The sequence below is a fragment of the Nymphaea colorata genome, chromosome 12 (genome assembly GCF_008831285.2).
Source record: "Nymphaea colorata isolate Beijing-Zhang1983 chromosome 12, ASM883128v2, whole genome shotgun sequence".
Lineage (NCBI taxonomy): Eukaryota > Viridiplantae > Streptophyta > Magnoliopsida > Nymphaeales > Nymphaeaceae > Nymphaea > Nymphaea colorata.
Window position 1 is genome coordinate 19,185,260 of NC_045149.1, and position 27,344 is coordinate 19,212,603.

A 27,344-nucleotide genomic window follows, 5' to 3' on the forward strand; every position below is an offset into this window, starting at 1 on the left:
TCCTAGAAACAGACTTTGTGATCTACTGCTACTAGTTAGTTTTGCAGTCTATAGTGCATGTGTTCGGTATCACTAGTTTCATGTTTTCCCCAATGTATATGTTATGTCGCAAACTGCAATACATTCCCCCAGAAAAAACTTGTGTCTACAACCAATTGCATTTCAAGTCCGACTGTGAAAAAAAACTTGCCTCTGACTTGACCCAAACTGGCAAATGTTGTGGCAGATTTTAATCCGCTAGTAACTATCTTGTACCAGAAAATTACAAAACCAAGGTACTTTGTAGTATGAGATGCAAGTTGATAAGGTTCTTAAGATGCCCAAAACTTTCAGTATGTGAATAATCTGGCGAGTTTTCCTACATGGGTGGCAGCAGATGCTACAATCAAAATAAATTTGTAATTTTATCACAATACACATATCGCACTTCAATTGAATTTCCATTTCCAGGTGACCACTTTTTATTTTGCTTTTGCAACGTAACATTATCACTGTAAATTATGATTGGCTAGTCTGGTGATTGTGGACTAAAGATTTGTGAACATAGAAAAAACGGCTACAGTTTTCTCTCACGAAAGGCACACGGGTGCCGGTTGAAATTGCTAACTTTAAAGCTGCAAATGTGATCCTAAGAGATGGCACTGTATTCGTTTTCTTTAGTGAATCATGCAAAAACATCCATCAAATGCTGATACTGTCCCTACCCTTGTGAAATTCTAGCTTTTTTACTGCAGACTTCAATTGTCCTTTGATGCAGTCAGACAAGACATACTACCCTTACTCCCTTCTTTTCCTGAAATCCTACTTTGATGCCACGAACAGTTAATAGCCATCTTATGGCAAAGCTCATCGGAAAAGCTCATCAGGAGATGAACCAAGTTGCTCTGAGCAGACATGAATGGGTTTGAGTCGTTTGACAAATTGAAAGTTGAAACTTAAGAAGAGAAGAATCTAAGGCCAACTCAGGTTTCCCATTAGCAAGATCTTTAAGAACAGAACAGCCAATAGTAAGCACTTGAAGCTGAGTTTATCATTAAAAGGCGAAAAAAGAAAAAAACTGAAAGTAAATTATTCATTAAGCCAAGCAGGAGGACCCCTAGGGTAGCTTCAAGGTTCACATCACAGGCGCCTTAGGCTTATGGAAATTGCAAGGAACGTGCAACTTCTAGAGGGCGGAAGCCATGACTGATAGCTGCATCGAGTACTTCCTTCATATCCAGCATCTTCTCACCGCACTCGTGAGTGTCCCACCCTTCCAGCGCGTGCACAATTCCAGCAATACGCCATGCACTCATCACCCTCCTTGGCAGCCAATTCTGCACACATTTGCACCCATCAGCGATATGTAGACTAGTTTTTTTCAAATGTTCTATGTGAAATGCAACCATATGTAGGCTTCATCCAACCAAGAAGAGGGTGGGGTTTACAAGTTCAATTAGGCCATGAGCTGTGGCTCCAGGGGACTCACCTCGCAAGAGTGCACGTTCTCTAAAGCCTTGGGAATGGCCATGGCTGGAGTGGTATGGTAAGTGCAGTCGGAGCGCACAGCGGTTGGGGGGAACTGAGAAAACGGAACAAAGAGCGTCCCTTTCGGTGCCTTCCTTTGCACTCGAGTGCTCAGCCCATCTCCCACTAGCCATACCTGAAACGTAGATGAGATTCTCAGGGAGACTAAATTCAAGGGACATGACAGAGAAAATTTTAGTGGCAGTTTGAGTTGCAGGGCGGATGAAAGAAGCAAGGGTACCTTGCAGTCATAGCAGTGAACAAGTTCAAGACGGTCATGGAGCTCAGCTGGGACCTTCGATTTGAGACCCTGAAGCTCCTCCTCCGTGATTGTAAAAACCTGAAAATCCAAGAAAGTGCAGTGTTAAAGTCCTTTTGCTTCAACAGGCGGCAACTATAAACGTGAATCCTCGTTGTATGCTTAATCATGACATAATCGATTAATCAGAATCATTATTTGTTTTAATCAATCTTGATCACAAGTTCTCTCCATAATTTACTTAGCAGAAATCCCTCAGAAAAAAAAAAACCTTATCCATAGATAATGGGCTGGAATTGACGAACACCCGATACCAATACCAACTTACCAGGAACTCTGTAAATGAATCATTTTTCTTATATAGACGAGTTTCTAGAAATATGAAAAGAACCGATGGTTTATCTTGTATTCATTTTCTGAATAAACTGACTCCAATCGAGAGCATGATTATTAGTGAATAAGCAAGTATAACCACATGTGCAAGTTCAATTATGCTAAAAGATACGGATAAATCTGCTGAAATGGAGGTGCTTAAGATGTCTGATAAACCCAGACCAGAAGAATATAAGATGTATTCATGTGGGGAATGGTTTCCTTTTATGAATTTAGCAAAACCCAAACCAGAAGAATATAAGATGTATTCATGTGGGAATGGTTTCCTTGCTTCATGAATTTAGAAGAGCATTAGGGAAGAAATCCACTAGATTATTGTTGCTGTTAACGTCGGTTTGACAAATATCCATTGAGAAATTCACTATGGTAAAAGAAGGGGAAGAAAAGGTGAATGGGGATTTCACCTTGGTTCCTCTCTGGCACAAAGCACGCACAACAGCGTAGCCAGTTTTAGTGAGCGTGCCACACACCAGGACCTGCGTAGCCCCCTGAGGTATGTTATTCATCACCACTGCAGCAGCTAAAGAGCAGCCGTCCACCACCTTCACCTTCACGTTCCCGACGCCGTCCAAGTAACTCTTGCCGTCTTCGTCAAGCTCCTCTCTCTGCTCTCACGTACAAATCAACAAAAATCTGTGAAAATCCCCATCATAATGCTTTCCAATATCGCTGAGAGGAAAGTGCACCTTCTCACGGCTCATTCACCAATCACGTGGTGCACTGGTGCCGGTAAAGACGGTGCGAGCCTTACCTGGTTGTGAAGGCCTAGAGTTAGGACCTTCACGCCCTTGGCATCTGCGTCTTTGATGGCTTCCTTTATCATGCTGTTGATTGTTTCTTTTTGCCAAGCGAGATTGTACTGCATATAAATGAACAGTAAATGGGAGCAACAATGGAAGACGAAACAATAAATACGTGACGGGTCTTCGGTCTTCCCCTTACTACTTTATCCCAAAAGGAAATGGCCCCTAACCAAGTTTTTAGATACAGAACATGGAAGTAAAATCTTCAACTCTTAAAGCTCGGAAGAGCTTCAATCAAAATCTTCAATTCTGATCCCAAGTTCCCAACTACCATCTACCGGGCAGAGGCCCAAATGGCCAGAAAAATTCAGACAGCCTGTGGTGTCCTTCCTGTCTTTTAAACGCTTTTGGCATTTCCAGAAACAACAAAAAAATAGGAAATTAATGATGGGCAGGATTCGGTTGGAGAGCTGCTATTCGCAATTATTTCATACATTAATCTTCTTTTGTTCTTCTTGCCGCTTCTTAATTGTCGAGGGACGGGGATGATGTTTGTGAGAAGAGTGACAATGACGTTAACTACAGAAAGGAACAACAACATACTTAAAAAGGCAGTATTGAATATCACCTGAAAACAGAAGCGTGGGATGGCCCAAGTTTGGATCTTGAGCTTATCAAGTCGGATCTTCTCGACAGTGAAGGTGGCCCCGAACATCCATGTCAACAGTGCCAAGACAGCAGTGAAAGGCCACAAAAGCCAGAAGTACCACTTGGTGCAGTATGGTTCAGCTGCGAGGTAGGCGAAGCCGAACCGGATTTGCCAAATGGAGTGGATGCTAGTTGGATGGGTTAGATGCACAACATCTGTCATCTGTTCCCGTCCGTCGATCGACGTCTCGTATAGAGAATCCGTAGTCTTGTCGACCGTACCGAACATGTAATCGTATATGGGCATGAACAGACAGAAATTGGTGTGAACTTGGGAGTGATGGAGAGAGTGAAACCTGATGTTGACCAAACACAGTAACACACATCCAAAGTTAGCAAAGCATCTAACAATAAAGCTCTTAGAATGAGCTTTGATGTGTGCTAAGAGATAAAGAGAAGATGTATACTTACGTGGGAGTGTACATGATGTATTTGAGTGGAGGGAAAATGGCGAAGGTCCATTTGGGGATGAACTCAATGTTGCAGTGGCCTAAGTTGTTCATGAGATCAATAAATGTCACATAGCCGCATACTGCGACGAGCGAGCCCGTCCTTGTGATCCAAGGGACCACAACTCCCGGAAGGAAGATTGCCAAATACAGTAAATGCTCCGCGAATGGATGAACAACAGCTGCCAAACGCAGGGCACAAATGATTGATTATATTTATGTGCATAAAAAATACATGACGCCCTTAATGTGAAGGGTTTTTACATTTGGAAAATAAGCCAAATTTGGTTTAAAATTCGGATTCAGATACAGATATAAATTCAGATATAAATGTAAAAACTAGATTCAGATTGTGAAATAAGATTTTAGATTCGGATATAATTTTTTTTTTGTTGGTATTCGTATTGGAATATATAAATATATGAAAAACATATATAGATAAGAATATATCCATTTTGAATCGAGAATCTGTTGACATCCTACTCTTGCCTTCGAGATAAGCACCAACGCGTACAGGCTTACAGCAAAAACAACTTTTTGAACTGATCTTGTAACATGTAATATGATGAATGTATGGAAAACTTAGCGTAGGAAAACTGAAAAATAATCCATAGCTGGGCTGCAACTGATCAGACATGCTAGACCATTCTTCATATAGCGCAAGAAAATAAGGTAAGCAAAAGTTACGGGCAATTATGCACGCGTACATTTTATTATGAATCATTGTTTACCGGTATGGATACCACTGTCGATGTTGTTTTTCAACATAGTGATTGTGAATATATTGAAATCTTTCACATTCCAAAGTTTTAAGTGGCTGTGAGAAGGTAGATTTTAAAGACCTTTCTTCTCAAATCACATAAGTACTTCAATAACAGTCCACACACTCGTGTTGTCATACTTTTACTTAAAGTGGGTATATGGACACATTTGAGTACTTTCCCCGCTGCCAAGTTTGTCCTTGTTGAGTTCCTACGTGCCTCCCCATGTCACGTACAAGATCAAGTATCTCAAATTCATCATGCTTATTGATGCTAATGAGCTACCTTCCTGAAGCTCTGTGATTGCTGTTTCTGGATACAAGCCACAGATTGAAATTGATCCAAACTGCACAGTTTTATTTGATTTAAATTTTTTCAACTCAGTTTTCATTTTATTTTTAAAATTATTATTCACTAACATAAAATTTTTATCTATATCACTTGTCTATTTAAATATTGCTTTTACTTTTTGTGTTATTTTGCATACATACATATCCCGCGGTACTCTCATACCTACATTTTTTAAAATATCCGTACCCCAACCGCACCTACATCCATGTGACATATGAAACTCGGGTCACGTTTCGAGTAAGGAAGTAAGATTTTTCGCTCATCAAAGAATATCCTTTTGACCTTCCAAGGTGGTCCACCGACCTTAAACAGATGACAGCAAGAGAAAGAGGGAAAAAAAAAAAGCAAAAGAAGAAGAAGAAGGTTTCCTGACATCTCTAATGACTACGCTGATTCTCAAAGCATCTAGCTAGTTGAGTAAGCATGCAGGAAATGATCGAGGAACAAAAGAGGCTCCAGGACTTAGAAGTTTAGACCTTCAATAGACTAAAGAATTCAGCAGGGAGGGCCGAGGGGAGTCTGTTGGCAGAACCTATAAGTTCAGCACTGAAAGTGATTCAGTTGGCATAGACAGCTCTTAGCTTGCCTAACATAAAAAGAAAGCACAGTGATTCGAAGTCATCTCTGTCAAATCCTAGTAGAAATGATGTGGGCAGATAATATGGAGGAGGCTGTTTAAGTTGAAAAAAGACTTCAGACCAAGTTTCAACTCTCTTACTTTCCAACTTAGCCATGTCTAACAGGACTGACTGTTCACTCTGCAGGAACTTTAGTTTCAAAAAAAGAGCCCAACAAGTGATCTCTGTATTGAAGGCTTCTCTTAAAAGAAAACCACTCTACAGGCAAATGGAATGGATTTTAGCCGATTCTTAGGCTGCCATTTTCAAAAGTGTCATCTCTCTCTCTCACTCTCTCTGATACACAAACAGAGAAGCAAGGAACTGAGGAAGGTAAGCAGGGGAACTTACAGGTGATGGGCTCTGTGACGAAAGATGAGTGGTGGTGAGAATGATAACGAGTATAGAAGAAATGATGGTGCAAAGCCCTATGAGCCCAGTAGTACATAAACTCCACCGGCCCAGCATGCACAAGGGCAGTGAAGAGCAAGCCCTTGGAGTTCCACAGAGGCAGGTGCGAGGCTTCTGGAATAAACACATGCAATAGATATGTGACAATGGCGTGCATGATGGCCTGGTCGTCCCTGCACAGAATCACCAACATGGCCCTTATCAATCTTAACCAACACCAGCACAGTTGAGTCCACAAGAAGAACGGCCAGGACCAAGCTGGGGACGGAGTTCACCCCACCTCAGCTCGGCCAGGCAACTTTCCGGCCACCCCACGTGGTCATGCTGGAATCCACGTATAGGATCCAATGGACTAGACCGATGGCACTGACCATCTCGGTCATGGAGTTTTCATGGTTCCCTGTGTGTTTACTGTCCATAGATATGGTTTTGGTACCAAACACCCATCAAGTTGACAAAGCAATAATGATGACGTACCGGCATATATACAAAACAGAGACAGCGAATGTGTGTGTGTGTGTGTGAGAGAGAGAGAGAGAGAGAGAGAGAGAGAGAGAGGGAGGGAGAGATACCAGCGCCTTTCTCTGTCCACTTGCCGAAACTCGATGCCTCTGCTTTGAATTTGGTGCTTGCTTCTCGCATTCTGAAAGCGCGACCAACTGATCCACAGTTGGTCGTGGATAATCCTGCTCACGAGCAGGTAGAATGGGCAGAGGAGAGTGTAGTCCCTGTCCGCGGGTTTACTGTTGTAGAGAGTGTGGGCGGCATGGCCGATGAAGGGCAGCAGCACGGTATACTGAAGATGGACCAAAACCAGAGAAGAAACACAAAAGAATACTCGTGAACAAATTAAACAGAAAGACCCTGCAGAAACGGAGCCACTAAAAAGAACCTGACGGTGATGAACATGAAACTGAAACAGAGTATGAAAGGCGACGACATTTTCTACAGCTATGCTGCTCTTTTGAGCGTTATCACAGGGAGCATTGGTCACCTTGTAAGAACCGAGTATCTCCCATGGCCAGTCAGTAAGGGGGCCTGGGTGTGAAGCCATCTCGCATATCCTACTGACTCCCTACTTCTCCCAGCTTCTCTCCTGCTATGAAGTGGGATCGTTCCGCCCTTGTTTATAGAGGAAACGAGTTCTAGGCCGTTGGATGTTTGAAAATTTTTCCCCGGCAAGAGGAAAAGTTACACAAGTTTGATTCGTATGGACTTTTACCGCTTCCTTGCGTCAGCCTCTACGCGTGGCGTCCCTCTGCATGGTGAGCAACGACTGTTCTGTTCCTTCGGCTGGTGAAATGGACGGACTGGATCGGGTGGGAACTACCAAGGCCACCATACTTCGCATCCGTACCGTCAGTTGCCCTTCGCTGTCTTAGTGATTACGAGGCCCCACAGCAATGCTCATACGACGTCATCTTCCTCCATACTAGATCGGTACACCGCCTCATAAGAAGGTTACTCATTAATATCGCCTCATAACAACGTCACTCATTAATATGCATATTTATTTTAATGCACAACCATTACATGTCTACAATGAACATTTTAATTATGATGTTATCTTATGTCTTTATTATTATATCATATCTCTGTCATTACTTTCTACCCTTCTCCTTTATCTCCTACACATGATCTCATAACCTGTGTCATTACCAATCATCTCATAGCCTTTGTCATTATCCATTATCTTATACCTATATCGTTATTTGATACTCATTATCTCATGTTTTCTACCATTATCTCATACCCATTATCACATGCCCTCTATTTTTATCATTATCACACTCTTGTTGTCATCTCATTCTTATTATCTCATACTCGCAACGTTTGAGATAATGACTAATATATAACGACATGAGTATGAAATAATGATAATAGAATAAGATAAAAGTATGAGATAATAACAAAAGTATAAGATAATCTGTATGAGATAATGACAGATATATTATATAATGCTATAAGCAGGACAAAATAAATAAATAAAAATGCTTTTTTGCATGGTATATAAGTTATAATAATATGCATTATCAAAATCTTCTTTTTACCATTTGTGTTTTGGTCCCTACAAAATTTTCTTTTTGTATTAATCATAGGCGTTTTTTGTCATGATTAAAATGACACACAAAAAATTCATACATGACATGGTATATAAAACCAGCTTCGCCTCTGTACCAGTGGTTGAGCCATAAGTTTTGGATAAAAAAACATTAATTAAAGAATCCTCACGTCTTTAAGAGTCACCACATCAGCCAATCTTTTTAATTGAGATGTTCAAATGAGAGAGTCAAACCCAAACTTAGCCAATTCGAACTCAGCTCGACTCATATATTGCTCGACTCGATCTCAAGACTCGAGCATGAGCCAAGCTTTATGGGACAAGTTCGAGCTCGACTCATTTAAAGCTCATTGCCAAGGGAATAATCATCGTCTTCTTGTTATAAACATCTTGTTATAAACAAACAATCATCAAATTAGCTAGAAATGTATGTGTTTACTAGTCGTTAAATCTCCGGCTGATCAGCAAATAATTGATGGCGTCTTGTATCATCAGAAAAACTCTAGCCGTTGGATTCCGAAGAAAAGAAGGTGAGACAATGTTGGTGGCAGCAGCAAAGAGGGAGTGATTCTAGGTGCCTATCCATCTCACCCATGTCAATACCTTAATTTATGAACAATTTTTTACATATTCTCAAAACCCTCGATCGAGGGTTCTTGTTCTGAAACCCTGAACCAGGTCGAGGGCTTTTGAAACCTTCAACGTGAGAGAGAGAGAGAGAGAGAGAGAGAGAGAGAGAGGATAAGGGGAAGAAGGAGGAGGAGGAGGAGAAGAGATAGAAAGAAGCAGAGGTGTGTGTGTGTGTGAGAGAGAGAGAGTACCTCCCCATGTCTTCCATTCCTGTGGTTGCAGCCCATAAGAAAAAGAGAGATGGAGAAAAGTGGTAAAGAAGAAGAAGAAAGAAAGAGAGGGGTTGCCACTTGCAGTCGCAGCTCGAGAAAAAAAGGCGGTGAGGAGTAAGAAGAATAATAAGAAGGAGCGAGAGAGTAGTAAGGAGGAAGAAATGAAAAATGAAAAAGAAAGCAAGGGGAAGAAATAAAAATGAAACATATACCAACTGAGTTGAGTTTAAAGGATCTCTTGGAACTTGACTCTGCTCATTTTATAGCTCGAGTTTTAATTTAAACTCTAACTCGACACTGCTCATTTTATAGCTCGAGTTTTAATTTAAACTCTAACTCGACTCGTTTACTAGATGAGTCAAACTCGAGTATGAGCCGACTCAAGTCGAGCGTGAGTTCTAGCCCAGCCTGACTCGTTGATATGTCCATACTTTTGAAGCATCAATATGAAAGTAAAAATCTTTCATGGAGTTAAGTAGGCAACTACCCACACCTGCCTATATGTGACTCTTCCTTTGCTCACCACCAAGCTTGTTGATCATTCAAATGTGCTGCTTGTCGATCATTCAAATGTGCTGCCACAGTGCTATGACAAGGGTATGCCCAGACAACCTCAACTAGTGGGGCATCAAGTGGGTTGGTCGGATATTATGAGAAGGGTTTTGCTTAAATTTCATTTGTTGTTTGAATAGGCAAAGCCTCAAGATCTAGTGCTGGAGCTGAGTATTTGAGTAGATTGACTTTTTTTTTAAAAGAAAACGCAGCCTCCTAGTAATTGCAAAAATCACAAGCACATTATCAACAGGTCTTATGCTTAATAGCTTAAATTCATGCTTAATTTTTTTAATCTACAATGGACAAAAAAGAGTAAGCCAGTGCCATCTTCCAAATTTCAGCCAAGTATCATCACAAAACAATAGTGCTGGACATCAAACTGGCCCGGGTAGGTTCCACACCTTTGCCAGCAGCCCAGCCATCAAGCCAAAACGGGTGCCGGACGTCTACTTTTATTTGAAACTCTTAACATTTTATCTTTTTAAGGGAATCATTGGTGACATGTTAAGAGTCTCCAAGGGAACCATCAGCGACGTACCAATAGCTTTTAAGTGAGCTGGCTGCTAGCATCACACCAAAGCATACCATCCGTGGCGTACCAATAGTTTCTAAGTGAGCCTACTGCCAGCATTATATATATATATACCCATTGATTTTTTGTTCAAAAACTATTTTAAATACAATATATATAAACATCTTCACATAGTTATAAAGACTAATTTGATATAAAACATGCTTTGATTCAAGTTTTTTTCATGAAAAATGTTGATTTTTTATTATCATGCCATGGGAACTGTTCAATTTTCTTATTATACAAATACCATTAAAGTCTAACGAATGATCAAGTTAATATATGTTTTGCATCAACCCATTAAATCATATGAATAAGAGAAGATTGAAAAAAAAGACACTTTAAAAATCAAAATCAAAGAGTTGGTTATATACACCATGCCATGTATGGATTTTTCATGCGTGATTTTAATAATGACAAAAAATACTTCTGATTAATCCAAAAAGAAACTTTTTGTAGGGACGGAAAATGAAACCATAAAAAAATTTGGGATTTTTTTTTTGTCTTGCTCATAGCGTTATCGCATATATTTGTCATTATCTCATATATCTTTTGTTATTTCGTACACGTAATCTCATATATCTGTTGTTATCTCATACCATTGTCATTATCTCATACACATCATTATCTTATACTTCAATCATTATCTCATACTACTTCTTGTCATTATCTCAAATGCTATCAAATGCTACGAGTATGAGATTGATCCCTCTAAGTGCATTCTTCATGTGAGCAACAGGACAATGTAAGTGTCATTGGCCACACCAATCACTTTTTATTATTAGATTCTCATTGTTTTAGCTCGTATGATTTTTTCCAGACATTAACCTCGACAAAAACCATTTAAGTAGATAAAGAGTCTTGGCTGGAAAATTTTGGTAGATATCCATCACAATGTTGATCTTGATTTCCTGTTCTCTTCAATGCTTTTTCCCAAATTGTGAAATTTATTTTTTTTAAAGTAGATTAATTTATTTTGGAATTGATCCATGCATTTGGTGCAATCGAGGTATATGGAACTCACTGTAGTACTTTGAGTGCATCTCAAATAAAACAATGGTTAGCAACTTCTAAAGGAGAAGTGGAAAAATCGTCCTCAACGGTCTGGTCTTCAGACACCCTTCTTTCATTAAAATGGTTATTTATTTCACATGAAACAGAGTGGGACATTGAAGGCTAGGCATCGGGCCCTCCCTGAGCCAAGGCTTGATAAATTGGGGCTCGGGCTAGCCCGAAGTCCTTGCCAGCAATCCAAGCCTGGCCCACTTAGTTGTCGTGCCGGACCCCATGATCAATTTTATGCTCGTCGAGTACTAAGTTCTATCACCACCCATATTTGAAAAATCTGAACATTACATATTTTAATATCTTACAAACCCTTGGCAACGTATTGGGTGGCAAGGTGGTCCAGCACTTCTAATAACTCAAGTTTGAGTTTTGTAGTGGTCATTGTCACGTCCTAATGCGTTTTATCTCTGGACCATAAAAAGACCCCGAAACATGCTCTGTGAAAACCCAAAGGATGGGCACGGAGAGGGGGTGAGTGGCCTCTCTTAGGGGTAGTGAAATGAATCACTCACCCTTAAATAAATAAATAAAAAACTTGCCAAAAGTTTTCAAAAAAGCCATTGGCAACATACAAAGAGTTTTTAAGTGAGTTACCGACAATGAGCCAAGAGTGTCTAAGTGAGCTAACTGATGACATCGAAAAGTTATATATATGTGTGTATATATATATATATATATATATATATATATATATATAACATGATACTTAATTATTACAATAGTGACCGAGAAGAGACATTTACAGAACAATAACGACGGTCATAATTATAATTAGTAAAAGTTTGAAACGATGACGTGCGAACTACCACAACATGTGAACGGACAAATTAACTCACTTATTGGTATGTATGATACTCAATTCTCTTCTCTACGAGGAAAAATACGACTGGCTGTTACAGAATCATAATTCTTTCTCAAACTCAAAATTTCAGGCCTTAGTTTCCTAATTTTGGAAACAATATACCATGTTTGTTTAATAATTCTTATTTTTTTTTCTTAAATAAACATTTTGATTCTAAAATTCCATTATTCTAAGTATACCAAACAGCCGATTAAAGTATATTCATTATTTTGCCTTCCTTACTCCTTGGGTGGCACACTATTTATTACACTAGTGTTTCTGTTGGAATTTACTTGTGGGTCTAGAGTTGCAGACTTGTCATTATCAATTTGTACATTAAGTACGATATGAGAAATAGACCTTTAACTAGGTTCAGTCGAACTGTCATTTACGATGGAACAGACATTTTCCTTCGTATGCATGTTGAATATGGATTCTTGCTTCCATAAAATATTGAAATTGGAAAATTCATTGTAAATATGGTAGTGGCCCCATTGCGTTGATGTTACGTGATCTGTTCCTCTTACTTCCTATCAAAAAGGACGTTACTAGAGAAGTAAAGGCTGTGGATGAAAGCTCGATCTATCAAAAACTGATACTAGTTTTGAATGTTAAGCACTTACTAATGACAAGTATGTTAAGCACTTACTAGAATTGTCTTTGGTTTTTATAATACTAATCATATGCAAGTACTCCAGGCACATGCCAGTCTACTTTACAAAACTATTACTCTTCACAATTCCCTCAGTCTTCCTTACAAGCAAATTAAATATTGGGCCCCTGCTTACTCTTGAGGTCATTTCATTCTTTGGACTAAATTATGGGGTGCCTCTTCTTTGAACTCATGAGATGGAGATGAAATTTTGAAAGGGAAAGGGTCGCCTGAAGGCATGAGAAACCAATAAAGCAAGAGGGGGTCTATCTTCTAGCAGCTGTTTAATTTGGGAAGTAATATTTTTTTATCATTTTTGCTAAGTCTCAAAGCAAAGTTAACAAAGTTGGCCAGGTGTTTATAGTGCATCCTTGGCTACGAAATCAAGTCACGTTTAATAGTTTTGATTTATTTGTACTAGAGATAATGTTTACAAAATTTTTTTACAGTTCATGTTTGTCAAAAACCAGTCTTGTTGTTGTATCTTATTTGTAATATTCCGCTTTGAAAAGGTTAATCTTGTAATTGGGGTTGTAAAAAATATTAAGGTTCTTATAAAGATGGGTTGTTAAATAGTTAGTTGTCTTAGTTACTACCCATTTTAGGACTGGAACTGAAGTTACTAAGAAACAAAGTAGAATCCGCCAAACTAGAGGTCCGAGCCTGATATGGGGAGTGACTTGTTGTTACATTATTTATATTTCATCCAATTAGCACATATTTACATTACCCCCATCAATTATTAAACCTTGGATAGTCAGCCGAGCTGCCGGTAAACAAGCTCTGTCAACCTTAAACTAGAGAAGGTATGGCTGAGTGCTTGGAGGAGATCGAGCATGCTTTGCATGTTGCAGAAGAAGACATTGCAATTGATTGATGCGGTTGATCGAATGGGATTGTATATATATAAACCAGCACATTTATGTGACCAAAACTGAGCCAACCTTATACAAATGAGGTGGTAGGGCATACGCACCTACCCCCATGATGGAATAATGACATGGTTGGCTCAGTCTTGGTCACATGCACCTGCTGATCTACAGTTAATCGCATTAGAAACATCGCCTTCGCGATGCTGGTAGTCCTCTCAATAGAAGTTCAAAAATCAATAACCGACGCATAAAACAAGATTTGGAACGGCGGACCTTCTCTAAGACAAGAGATTAAAATCCGAATTTAGCTAAAGACCACTCTGAGAACCACTTGTATATATATAAGGAGGAAGGACGCCGTGTGCGAAAAAAGAATACTATTTTTCTTTACAAAACTTCTACCAGCATTCACGTGTCTCCAATATTGAAAACAGAAGAACACTGAAACACAATAGGCTTGCGACTATACAGAAGTCATAGATGTCTGCATTCACAGTTGTCATTTTCCACGATGGATCTAGAGAATCCAATGTGCGCAAGAATCCAATGTGGGCAAGTTCTAACCAAATTTGTACATACTGACGGGGGGTGGAGCCATGATTTTTTCATGAGAAGGACGAAATTATAACTTCAAAATAATCTCTTTACAAGGGCCGGACAGACTTGTAACCATGAAATAAAAATTTGAAAATTTTTAAAGGCCTAACAATTTATTTAAAAAACTGTAATAGCTAACTGACAATTCTTTTTGCTTTATTATTTGCTCGTGACACAGCCAAGGCCTGCCCCAAACATATAAAACCCTTCAAATATGCAAAAAAATTACAATTTTGTATATTCGAATTGCACGATGAAGACTAATAAATCTTCTTAGGGGATTGTTTGACTAAGGAAACTGTTGCATACTATTTCATGAATCTGTCTTAAAAAATTAGAGTAAATTCATAAAATCTAGAACCTATCTTATCGATTAGATCAAAATTAGTTACTTTCATTAGTATTAAAATTGACATTAGTAATAAAAGCACGCATGTCATTGACAGATCAAAACTAGTTACTATCATTAGTATTTAAATTAGTGAGGTGTGTTTTTTATTTTATTTTATTTCTGCTAGGAAATTACCTGCGGAGAGAAATGGAGGTGTACTCACGCATTGACCTGCAATTTTCATGACCATTACCTGCGGAGAGAAATGTAGGTGTACTTGCTGGGGCTCACATACCAGATTACCTAAATCAATCACATCCTGCATATTTTTTCAATAATCATTGGTTACATTAGCCTTTGAAATTAAAACAGATCATGAGCAAAATATCATGAAGACATTACACTCAGTAATCACGCAGCAACTCTCAATTCACTTGCCTTACAAAAAATTCAAGTAATCTCTTTTTGTCGATTGGGCATATATCGATCAGAAATTTTTTAAGACAAACGTCATTTCTGTGATTTTCTTTTGTTCAGGTCAGCCATGAGCACAAGGTTACAACATCATCGCCAAAGGAGACCCAAGGTCTCCTGATTCTTCTTGCTTTTGGGGTCTTTGACTTCGTTGAGTTTTGAGTATGATACGGTATACCTTTGAACTTGAGCGTCATGATATCACTTTTTACAGTACAAGAATAGCACCCATGAAAACCGAATGAATAATGTGCCTTTTACATGTCAACGTGCCCAACCAACCAATTATCTTATGCCCATTTAAGTAAGGTTTTTTTTTTTTTTTTTCCTTTTCTTGAATGAACGGGCTCTATGAGATGCACCCTTGGGAACTCTTGGGCAGCCCCTTAAACAGTAAAATGGATTCACGGCTTATTTATTGAATCTATATTAAACAGATTCACATCCATAGGTCCCTTCCCTCTCTCTCTGTAGATCTTTTTTTTCTCTCTCTAGAGTAAAAGATGAGCATATTATAACGGTGCCGTTGTGGCCAAGAAAATATCACAATAATACAAAACAGGAAAAGTAACACGATGCCTAAAATTTAAAAGCCAGCCTTGCGACAAATGAGCAACCCTATGGTCCCATTATAAGTATCTCTAGAGAGAGAGAGAGAGAGAGAGAGAGATCTTTAATTTTAAGTTTCTAGGTGTAAAGCGAAGTACATTGTGGACGTAAAAACAACCAGTCGAACATGTGTAGCAAAAGGTTGGCTAATTACTGTGGTGTAACAGAAGGCAGGGCATCTATTAACTGAAGGAAACTAGAAACTGTACCGAGCACTACAAAGATCTGGCTTTACCATGTGTCCACGCTTACAAGTAATCTGCATCATAGTTAAGGGAAAGAGTAGGGACATTCCTTGAGGCAAAATTCGTCTTATAGAAGTTATTTTCAGAATTATGAACGCCATGAATCTCAGCTAGCAGCTTGTTCGAACGTGCAAACTTGCTCTTTGAAGCCACCGATCATAGAACCTCAGTTCCAACTTGTGTTTTGAAGCCAATCGCGAGAGATTCTCAGATACAAGTTTGTTCCCTGAAGGCTCCAACCAATTCCCTTATGCCGCCCATCGCAGAGATCCGGGGGACTTCGATTTTAGAATCAAGGTCCGATATTAAGCTTATTTTTCTGTTTTCTTGCCTCCTTGTTCATTTTCCCGCTTTTCTGTCACTTTTGTTTTTAGAAATTCCTTGTAAGAACCCATTTTACTCGCTCAGGAAGAGAACATAGAAAACAGGACATACACAGGTTCTGAGCTCTAGATCCCAGAGGAAGGCCAACAGCTTCGGAGCTCTAGATCCCAGAGGAAGGCCAACAGGTTCTGAGCTCTAGATCCCAGAGGAAGGCCAAGTTTGATCTCCAGGTAAAAAAACCTATTCGGAGATTCCTAATGAAGAAGAAGAATGATAAAAGAAAAAATCGAAGGATCAGAATATGAATAAAAAGAAAACAAATGCGAAACTCTGACACCTCCCAACGATGACTGTACTACCTACAGTGTTTCATACCGTTTTTCTCACAGATACGGTAACTGCACAAATGATGATGATAATGAAGGTGATGATATTGATGATGATCCTACTGATGATGATGACGATGCAGAAGTTGAACATGGGGAGCTGTTTGAATGGTATTCTGCTTCTTCTGTTGAGTCAGAAACCAAAAAGTGTTTCACCTCCATCAACCAAAAATGAAGCTGTGAATCAGAGACCAGCCATGGCGATCTCAATATGTTCATCCCGTGCTAAACCCCGTAAAAAATGCATCACAATGGAAAGCTCTGAAGTCCCGAGAAGCCGGGAACAAACCAGTATTAGGAAGGAAAGAGAACATTCCTTCTGAACAAGAAGCATTGATCAATTTCAGTTCAGATACAGAGCAAGAAATGCGGGTGGATTCTAGTCTCTCGAATTGGTTAAGCCCTATTGGCACGACTGCAGAGAATTTCAGGGATGCTACTCTTTACTTAAGTAACATTGGAAAATGTGGAGTGGTTTTTGGGGCATTAACAGATGAAAAGATCAATAGGATGCATCCTCAAGGATAAGAATACCAGTCCCCAGTGACAAACTTAGTAAATCTTCGGCCTCAGATGAATTCTCAGAGAAATTTAGCAGTGAGATTAAAGGAATACCAAATACAACCAGTAAATACAGAGAGGTACCAAATCAAACAGAAGAGTGACTTGAAAGATTATGTGTATGAAAATAAAAATAAAGTTGACAAATTTTATATGCTGCAGGATCAAAGAGTGAGTTGTTACTCCAACCCATTCCAGGTGAGGCAAGATAGGTGAAGGTTAAGGTGAAGCATATTCCAGTCGTCTTCCTTGCTGCTGTTTTGCTAAAGACTGTGTACTTTTGTGCGATTTAACCAAAAGTTTAAAAATGGAGAGGAATTTAATGTTGTTTCAAGGTTCGGAAGGTTTTCTAGAGGTACAAAGATTATTTCTCTGGGTCTTTTGTGCAGTTATGCATGGCTTTTTTGCTTGATGGAAATAGAACTTCGGTGCAACAGTGTGAAGCATTTGTTATTCGTCGCGGTGCCACTCACTTGTTTTCTAAACCATGCATAAAAATTAAAATGAAATGGATTATGATGCACTCAATTCCTAGAAGCAGACTTTTTGTGCTCTGCTGCTACAAGTCAGTATTGCAGTGTGTCGTGCATGTGTTCGACACCACTAGTATCATATTTTCCCCAAGGTATGGTATGTTGTCAACTGCAATCCATTCCCCCAGAAAAAACTTGTGTCTACAACCAATAGCATTTGAAGTTCAATTGTGAAAACACTTGCCTCTGACTTGACCCAAATCTTGCATTCTGGTGTGGCGGATTTTAATCTGCTAGTAACTAGCTCATACCGGAAAATTACAAAACCAAGGTACTTTGTAGTATGAGATGCAAGTTGATAAGGTTCTTAAGACCTCCAAAACTTTCAGGATATGAATATTCTGGCCAGTTTTCCTTACATGGGATGCCACAGATGCTATTATCAAAATAAATTTGTAATCTTATCACATTACACATGTCACACTTCAATTGAATTTCCAGGGAACCATGTCTTATTTTGCTTTTGCAACATACATTACCACTGTAAATTATGATTGGCTAGTCTGGTGATTGTGGACTAAAATTTGTGAAAATAAAAAAAAGGCTACAGTTGTCTCTCTTCAAAAGGCACATGGGTACGGGTTGAAATTGCTAACTTATCCGGAGATTATTTGCAAACAATAAGTTTCCCAATGCCGATGTTGAAGGTTTTCCCAATGCCAATGTCGAAGTTTTTTTTCTTTCTTTTCTTAATGCCGAGGAACTCTTTAGGCACCAGACCGCTTAAATGAGCCTGCCCGTAAGAGGCATTGCCTTACCAAGTTAATCAGTACGACGTCTTAAGGCAAAGCTCATCAGGAGATGACCCAAGTTCTGCTGAACAGAGAAGAATCTATGACCAACTCAGGTTTCCCATTATCAGGAACTTTAAGCACAGAACAGCCAATAGTGAGCACTTCAAGCTGAGTTTATCATTAAAAGGGGAAAAAAAGGGAAAACTGAAAGTACATTATTTATATAAGCCAAGCAGGAGGACCCCTTGGGTAGCATCAAGGCTCACATCACAGGCGCCTTAGGCTTATGGAAATTGCATGGAACGTGCAACTCCTAGAGGGCGGAAGCCATGACTGATAGCAGCATCGAATACTTGTTTCATATCCAGCATCTTCTCACCGCACTCGTGAGTGTCCCACCCTTCCAGCGCATGCACAATTCCAGCAATACGCCATGCACTCATCACCCTCCTTGGCAGCCAATTCTACACACATTTTCACTCATCAGCCATATGTAGACTAGTTTGTTTTCAAAAGTTCTGTCTGAAATGCAAATGAATCATCTTGTCCTCTCTGCTTTCATGCAATGGCAGCGCAGAAATGTGTTCCAGGAAGCAACCAAACGCTTAAAATGGCATTAAAACCTACTGAGGGTATGGACTTCTGTCAAGTTTTTGTTGGAAAAAAATTGGCAAAAGAATAAAGCAAATGGTATGCAAAATAACCTTTTGAGTGTAAACATAAATTTTTTTTGTGTTCTAGGTATACTATTCAAGAACAAACATCAAAGGGCCTAACTCTCACAACCCTGGGTTTTGAGGATCGAAATATGAAATCCGTTCATGCTCTAGTTGTTATAGTTTCTCTATTTTAATTCGTTTCAATATCTTTTTAGTTTATGAACGTTTACTAATGGCATAAGATCTACAAGACTGCAACTTGTTTTTGTGATATTTGTCTGCAAAAAAGTGCTGGAATTTGTTTAATTGAATCAAAAAAAACATTTCGATGATGATTGGCAGGCCAACGAATCACATTCCTTTCCTTCGGCGAATCATGTTCTAGTTTGATCCTTTAACCCCAGAATTCTAGTTAGTCTCCTGTCAATTAGAGCAGGGCTGCTATTACTGAAAACACAATCACCGTTTGCAAGGATATATTCTGTACCATCGCTGCAGCGATGATGTATGGAGATGGTAAGTTTAGAATGTAAAGAGTGCTGAAGACTCCTGAACTGTGCTCCAGAGGACTCACCTCGCAAGAGTGCACGTTCTCTAAAGCCTTGGGAATGGCCATGGCTGGAATGGTGTGGTAAGTGCAGTCGGAGCGGACAGCCATTGGGGGAAACTGAGAGAACGGAACAAAGAGTGTCCCTTTTGGTGCCTTCCTTTGCACTTGAGTGCTCAGCCCATCTCCTACTAGCCATACCTGAAACGTAGATGAGACTCTCAGGGAGACTAAATTCAAGGGACTTGTGCAGAGAAAATTTTAGTGGCAGTTTGAGTTGCAGGGCGGATGAAACAAGCAAGGGAACCTTGCAGTCATAGTAGTGAACAAGTTCAAGACGGTCATGGAGCTCGGCTGGGATCTTCGATTTGTGACCCTGAAGCTCCTCCTCTGTGACTGTAAGAACCTGGGGAAAATCCAAGAAAGTGCAGTGTTAAAGGCCTTTAGTTTAAATAGGCGGTAACAAACTATAAACCTGAATCGTCGCCGTATTTTTAATCATGACCTAATCAATTCATCAGAGTCATATATATGTTCAATCTCAATCACAAGAGTTGTGCATAATTTACTTAGCAGAAGTTCCTCAGAAAAAAAAAAGTTGCCAACTTACCAGGAACTCTGCAAATGAAGCCTTGTTCTTATATACATGAGTTTTTAGAGATACGAAAAGAACCGATGGTTTATCTTCCATTCATTTTCTTGAATAAAATGACTCCAATCTAGAGCTTGATTGTTAGTGAATAGCAAGTATAACCACATGTAGAAGTTCAATTAAGCCAAAAGATACGGATAAATCTTCGAAAATGGAGGTGCTTAAGATATCTGATGAACCCAAACCAGAATAATATAGGATGTATTCATGCGGGGAATGGTTTCCTTGCTTTATGAATTTAGAAATACCCAAACCGGAAGAATATAAGATGTACTTATGTGGGGAATGGTTTCCTTGCTTTATGAATTTAGAAGAGCATTAGGGAAGAAACCCAGTAGATTAATGTTGCTGTTGACGTCTGCTTGACAAATATACATTGAGAAATTCACCACGGTAAAAGAAGGGGAAGAAAAGGTGAACAGGGATTTCACCTTGGTCCCTCTCTGGCACAAAGCACGCACGACAGCGTAGCCGGTTTTGGTGAGCCTGCCACACACCAGGACCTGCCTAGCCCCCTGTGGTATGTTATTCATCACCACTGCAGCAGCTAAAGAGCAGCCGTCCACCACCTTCACCTTCACGTTCCCGACGCCGTCCAAGTAACTCTTGCCATTTTCGTTCAGCTCCTCGTTCTGCTTTCACGTACAAATCAATAAAAATCTGTCAAAATCCCCATCATAATGCTTGCCAATATTGCTGAGAGGAAAGTGCGCCTTCTCATGGCTCATTCACCAATCACGTGGCGCACTGGTGCAGGTGTAGACGGTACGAGCCTGACCTGGTTGTGAAGGCCTAGAGTTATGACCTTCACGCCCTTCGCATCTGCGTCTTTGATGGCTTTCCTTATCAGGCTGTTGATTGGTTCTCTTTGCCAAGCGAGATTGTACTGCATATAAATGAACAGTAAATGGGAGCAACCAAGGAAGATGAAACAATAAATATACGTGTGATGGATGGGTCTTCTCCATTTTCCTTTCTCCCAAAAGGAAATGATGCCAAATCAAGTTTTTAGATGAAGAACATGAAAGTAAAGAAATAATTAAAAACGTTATTAAGAAGAAGTATGGAACTGCATGCAGTATTGGCAGAAACAATTCTGATTTAGTTCTTTGATCGGATGTCCTCGATCACTTCGATGGAGGTTTTGCTGCAAACGTGTTTGCAGTAAAAGGATTGGAGGTTTATTAATGGAGGAGAACAGCAAGGACCACTTTCATTTCATTTTAAGGAATGAAATGGGTAAAATGGCATGTACATTTGTAGGACTCGCATTTAAGATATGCTGCGTGGTGGTGGCAGATTTTTGGTCCAACGGCAAACTTTCTGGATTAGGTAAGTGGTGCCCACAACTTCATTCTAAGATCCACCAGACAGGAACAACAAATCAAAACGATGGTTTTAGCATCAAACTTGAAGAAAGATATATTTCAGTAGATTAAGGTCCTCACTTAGAGGCTGAGTTGCTAGAATTACTTGTTCCTATCAAAAGAACTACACATTCGTCCACATCCTTCCAATACATTCTTGAGCAGAAGTCTGTTTTGCAGCTGAAAAGAAAAGCCATTAATTGATGGAGGACAGAGCAATGACGTGTTGGCGTTGGAAGTCAACATTTTTAGATTTGCGTGCAGACACGAACAAGAGAATGTTTTACTTTTTTCTTGTGATTCTTAATGGTCTACCTACTGAACATTATTGAAGGAGCTACCAACTTTGATTCCCTGTGCAGATGGAAACACGAGGACGCCCTATTTTCTCGTTTCCCTTGAATATTTTTTTCGCAGCATGATTCTCCCAAACAACAACCATGATCTTCAATCCAAATCTTCATTTCTGATCCTAACTACCACAGGGGCCCAAAATGTACAGAAAAATCAGACAGCCTGTGGTGTCCTGTCGTCTCTTTAAATGCTTTTGGCATTTAAAGAAACAACAAAATATTAGGAAATTAATGATGGGCAGCATTCGGTTGGAGGGCTCCTAGTCGCAATTATTTCATACATTAATTTGGATTCACTGAATTGGCAAAAAAGAGCTTTAACTCGTCGCTCTTCTTTTGTCCTTCTTGTCGCTTCTTAATTGTTGAGGGACGGGGACGATGTTAGTGAGAAGAGTGACAATCGTTGACTACTACAGAGAGGAACAACAGCAAACTTAAAAAGCAGTATTGAATATCACCTGAAAACCGAAGCGTGGGATGGCCCATGTTTGGATCTTGAGCTTATCAAGTCGGATCTTCTCGACAGTGAAGGTTGCCCCGAACATCCATGTCAACAGTGCCAAGACAGCAGTGAAAGGCCACAACAGCCAGAAGTACCACTTGGTGCAGTATGGTTCAGCTGCGAGGTAGGCGAAGCCGAACCGGATTTGCCAAATGGAGTGGATGCTAGTTGGATGTGTTAGATGGACGACATCTGTCATTTGTTCCCGTCCGTCGATCGACGTCTCGTATAGAGAATCCGTAGTCTTGTCGACCGTACCGTACATGTAATCGTATATGGGCATGAACAGACAGAAATTGATGTGAACTTGGGAGTGATGGAGGGAATGAAACCTAATGTTGACCAAACACAATAACACACATCAAAGTTAGCAAAACATATTCTAATCAATTAGGTTCTAAAAGTAAGCTTTGATTTGTATTTAGATAAGAAACAGAACCTAGTTGGGAGGCCCAATAAAGAAAATCAAGTGCCTAGAGTTATATACTGAATAACATCAAACAAGAAGAAACTGCAGGCAACGTTGGCTACTGGCTAATCAGAAGACACCTACAATTGGTGGTTCACTTACTGTGAAAGAAAAGAAAGGGCAGGGAGTTTTAATATGAAAGTGACCATTTTCTTTATATCGCAGCAGGAACCGGCAGATTTCTACGGGATATCACAAACCGGGGGCGGAGTTACATGTGGGCCTGTGTGGGCAACCGCTCACGAGGGCCTGTAGGTTCTAAGCTTCTAAATCATGAAGCTGGAGATGGGTCTAACCATATGAAGTGCTGGAATTTGGTTCTGAAAGATAAAAGACAGTGACCGAAGGCCAGACCCACCATAAAAATTCATTGCTCTTAACAACAATGTCTGGTAACACGTACATAATACACATGCACCCATGGCGGCAGGTAGAGAAATACAAAACCGCAAGAAGACTAGCGCATAGGCAGAGAGGCAAGAGAAGATGTATACTTACGTGGGGGTGTACATAATGTATTTGAGTGGAGGGAAAATGGCGAAGGCCCATTTCGGGATGAACTCAAAGTTGCAGTGGCCCAAGTTGTTCATGAGATCAATAAATGTCATGTAGCCACATAATGCGGCGAGCGAGCCCGTCCCTGTGATCCAAGGGACCACAAACCCAGGAGCAAAGATGGCCAAATACAGTAAATGCTCGGCGAAGGGATGAACAACAGCTGTGATACACAGAGCACAAATGATTGATTATGTTTCTGTACACCAAAAAAAACAATGGCAGCCGCAATGTCAGACATAAATCGTTCGAATAGGTGAGGCCCATTGGCCGAACCACTTGCGGCCGGGCTTGTCAAGCGGCTAACTGCGGTGGCCGAGCCATATGTGGGCTCCTGTGACAGTTGCCGAGGAGTCCCACAAAATTTACTCGTTCAGTTGGTTGTCTCCAATCATTTGGTTAGTCATGTATAGATGCCCTTCTCTCAATCTAAGTGAAGGGTTTCAGATTTCTTGAACTAATGTCACTAGGGGCACTAGTATATATAAATTAACAAAAAGTTATGTGCATCAATATGAAAATATGAAACTTTTATGGCACCGGTATGGGCAACCAAACCAAGCCGCTCTAAGTCCTGATCGAGTTCCAAACTTGAGGTTTTCAAAGGAGGGATCTCTGGTCCTCATTTTTTGAGCAGCTAGTGTGCACGTGAAGGGAAATGGTTGGGTGATTGGATCCATGGAAGGGTTGTTGTAGAAATAATGCTAGTTAAGTTCTCAGATCTGAGATCAGAGTAAACATATGAACAAACCACCTCACAAAGTATCCTTTTAGTAGAGAGAACTTATTTTCAGCTTAAGCTGCTACAAGAATTATGGCATATAGCAATTCAATAAGAGCATATGTTGCTACTAGTGCAGGCTAATATTGTACTTGCAAAGGCTCATAATAACATCAATGAAAAATCAATTCCAGCATTTTCATCACAAATCTTCAGTATGATTTTATTCTGCATATGACAATCATCTTTTCGGTGAGTAAGAGGTTAACAATTGTCGTTCAAAAAAGACCCAAAACCCTCCTATTTCTTCTACCCCATATTATGAGCTATGTCGGAATTTGGGTGAAATATAGTACACTCTTCAACTAGCGTGTCACGATTCCACTATTTTGTGGACGAAAACAAACCGACAACTGAGACTCTCTCAAAGGGTTTAAGTAAAGTCTCATAGTTTGTCTTAGGTTGATAGAGTTTTTTTTTTTGGGAAAAAAATTTAACTATTGCATGAATCGGCATGTGTCGGCTCTTGCCTCGTTTTCAAGAGATCCCCACCAATGCTTACAGGCTCACGGCAGGACTAAGGTAATAAGAGCCAAACCGACGGACAGAAAAAATGTTATTTTTTTGAACCGTTCTTACAACATGTAATATGATAAATGTACAGAAACTTTAAAAAATCATGCGCAATGGAAATATGCAAAGTAAAATAATCCATGGCTGGGCTGCACATAGATCAGACGTGTTAGACCATTAGCGCAAGAAAATAAACAAAAAATGACAGGCAATTATGCACACGTATATTTTATAATGAAACGTTGTTTAGCGGGTCTCTAATTTATGAATACCACCGATAATATTGTTTTTTAACATACTGATTGTGAAATCTGTATACTTTATTTAATGAAGAGAATCTTTTAGGTTTCAAATCCCTAACAGGTTTCCGGAAGAATTTCAAGGCCTTGTTTCTTCTACCAAAAAACATCGATACTCAAGTCATGTTTTGCGTAAGGAAATCAGTTTGTTCGCTCATCAAAGAGCATTCTTTTGACCTTTCTGAAGTGGCCCACCGACCTTAAATAGATGAGAGCGAAAGAGAGAAGAAAGGTTTCAGGACTACGTTGGTTCCCAAAGCATCTAGGTAGTTGAGTAAGCATGCAGGAAATACCCAGGCCGTCGGATTTCAGACCTTCAAGATTTAAAAAGTTTGAGAACTCGATGTGCTTCAGTTGGCATAGACTGCTTTTAGCATGCTTAACATCAAAATGAAAGCACAGAGACGAACATGAAACTGAAATGAAGTGGCCAGATGATAAGGAGAAGGATGTGGAAGGGCCTTAAGTTGCAAAAAGACTTCAGATCAAGTCTCAAGTCTCTTACCTACCAACTTAACCATGTCTTTACAGGATTCACTGTTCATTGTGCAGGAACTTTAGTTTCAAAAAGAGAGCCCATCAAGTGGCCTGTGTACTGAAGGTTCCTCTTAGGAGAATACTACTCTCTACAGGCAAATGGGATGGATTTTAGCCCGATTCTTAGGCTGCCATTTTTCAAGAATGCCGTCTCTTACTCTCTCTCTCTCTCTCTCTCTCTCTCTCTCTCTGTCTCTCTCTCTGACACACAGACAGAAGCAGAGGAAGGTAGGCAGGGGAACTTACAGGTGATGGGCTCTGTTACGAAGGATGAGTGGTGGTGAGAATGATAACGAGTAAAGAGAAAATGATGGTGCAGAGCCCTGTGAGCCCAGTAGTACACAAACTCCACCGGCCCAGCATGCACAAGAGCAGTGAAGAGCAAGCCCTTGGTGTTCCACAGAGGCAGGTGCGAGGCTCCTTGAAGAAGCACATGTCCCAGATATATGGCAATGGCGTGCATGATGGCCTGGTCGTCCCTGCACAGAATCATCAACATGGCCCTTATCAATCTCAAGTTTCTTAACCAACACCAGCATAGTTTTGAGCCCACTCGAAGCACGGCCTGGACCAAGCTGGAGCCGGAGTTTACCCCGCCTCAGCTCGGCCGGCCCACTTTTCCGGCCACCCCACGGGGTCATGCTGGAATCCATGTATAAGCTCCGATGGCCTTGACCAGGTTGGAGTTTTCATGGTTCTCTGTGAGTCCACTGTTCACAGATACGGCTTGGTACCAAAACACACAACAAGTTGACAGAGCAATAATGGTGACGTGCCGGAACACATAAAAACACAGCGTCATGGAATGTGTGTGTGTGAGAGAGAGAGAGAGATACCAGCGCCTTTCTCGGTCGACTTGCTGAAACTCGAGGCCTCTGCTCTGGATTTGGTGCTTGCTTCTTGCATTCTGGAAGCGCGACCAACTTATCCAGAGTTGGTCGTGGACAAGCCTGCTCACTAGCAGGTAGAAAGGGCAGAGGAGAGTGTAGTCCCTGTCCTCTGGCTCACTGTGGTAGAGAGTGTGGACGGCATGGCCAATGAAGGGCAGCAGCACAGTATACTGGAGATGGACCAAAACCAAAGTAAAAACACAAAAGAAGATGGACCAAAACCAAAGTAAAAACACAAAAGAGTACTCGTCAACAAATTAAACAGAAAGACCCTGCAGAAACGGAGCCACTAAAAAGAACCTGACGGTGATGAACATGAAACTGAAACAGAGTATGAAAGGCGACGACATTTTCTACAGCTATGCTGCTCTTTTGAGCGTTATCACAGGGAGCATTGATCACCTTGTAAGAACCGAGCTTCTCCCATGGCCAGTCGGTAAGGGGACCTGGGTGTGAAGCCATCTCTGATCTCCTCCTGCTTCTCTCCTGCTGTGCTCCGCCCTTATTTATAGAGGAAAAGAGTTCGAGGACCCTTGGAGACTGTACTGTTTGAAAATTTTTTCCACGGCAGAGGGGAAAAAGAAAATTCCACTCGTTGATTCGTATGGACTTTTACCACTTTGCTGCGTCAGCGCATGCGCGAGTGCTCCCTCTGCTCACACCATATGCATTATGCAGCAAGTGTTCCTTCGCCTGGTGAAATGGACGGACTGGATCGGATGGGAACTACCAAGGCCACCTAACTTTGCATCCACACCGTCGGTT

General features: G+C 40.4%; 2 protein-coding genes and 1 long non-coding RNA gene across 4 annotated transcripts; 1 reads left to right on the plus strand and 2 right to left on the minus strand.

Annotated features, from left to right (window-relative positions):
* Positions 1-952: 952 nt before the first annotated feature.
* LOC116266056 (very-long-chain aldehyde decarbonylase GL1-5-like) lies at positions 953-7,291 on the minus strand. Its single transcript, XM_031647127.2, has 10 exons — positions 7,193-7,291; positions 6,771-6,994; positions 6,139-6,371; positions 4,021-4,240; positions 3,530-3,905; positions 2,910-3,017; positions 2,563-2,763; positions 1,748-1,846; positions 1,469-1,642; positions 953-1,316 (listed from the first exon to the last, which is right to left on the minus strand). The coding sequence occupies exons 1-10, from the start codon at positions 7,250-7,252 to the stop codon at positions 1,137-1,139; spliced, it is 1,875 nt and encodes a 624-aa protein (XP_031502987.1). The 5' UTR covers positions 7,253-7,291; the 3' UTR covers positions 953-1,136.
* Positions 7,292-15,883: 8,592 nt separating this feature from the next.
* LOC126410605 (uncharacterized) lies at positions 15,884-17,641 on the plus strand. Of its 2 annotated transcripts, XR_007574970.1 has the most exons (3): positions 15,884-16,214; positions 16,326-17,268; positions 17,351-17,641. It is a non-coding gene; the product is annotated as an uncharacterized LOC126410605 (long non-coding RNA). The 2 variants fall into 2 exon arrangements; XR_007574969.1 differs by having other exon boundaries at positions 16,326-17,641.
* A 913-nt stretch (positions 17,642-18,554) lies between these two features.
* Positions 18,555-27,141, minus strand: LOC116266181 (very-long-chain aldehyde decarbonylase GL1-5-like). Its single transcript, XM_031647294.2, has 10 exons — positions 26,982-27,141; positions 26,526-26,749; positions 25,936-26,168; positions 23,503-23,722; positions 22,492-22,867; positions 21,092-21,199; positions 20,745-20,945; positions 19,969-20,067; positions 19,689-19,862; positions 18,555-18,919 (listed from the first exon to the last, which is right to left on the minus strand). Exons 1-10 carry the CDS (start codon positions 27,039-27,041, stop codon positions 18,740-18,742), a joined length of 1,875 nt encoding a protein of 624 aa, XP_031503154.1. The 5' UTR covers positions 27,042-27,141; the 3' UTR covers positions 18,555-18,739.
* Positions 27,142-27,344: the final 203 nt, after the last annotated feature.

Coding starts and splice junctions, on each gene's coding strand:
- LOC116266056 (XM_031647127.2), bottom strand. CDS start 7,252: ATGGCTTCACACCCAGGCCCCCTTACTGACTGGCCATGGGAGATACTC. Junction 4,241..6,138: donor CGTCACAGAGCCCATCACCT/GTAAGTTCCCCT, acceptor TGCGTTTGGCAG/CTGTTGTTCATCCATTCGCG. Junction 1,847..2,562: donor TGTGCCAGAGAGGAACCAAG/GTGAAATCCCCA, acceptor TTGGATTTTCAG/GTTTTTACAATCACGGAGGA.
- LOC116266181 (XM_031647294.2), bottom strand. CDS start 27,041: ATGGCTTCACACCCAGGTCCCCTTACCGACTGGCCATGGGAGAAGCTC. Junction 26,169..26,525: donor GTCGACCGAGAAAGGCGCTG/GTATCTCTCTCT, acceptor GATTCTGTGCAG/GGACGACCAGGCCATCATGC. Junction 18,920..19,688: donor AGAACGTGCACTCTTGCGAG/GTGAGTCCTCTG, acceptor AAATGTGTGTAG/AATTGGCTGCCAAGGAGGGT.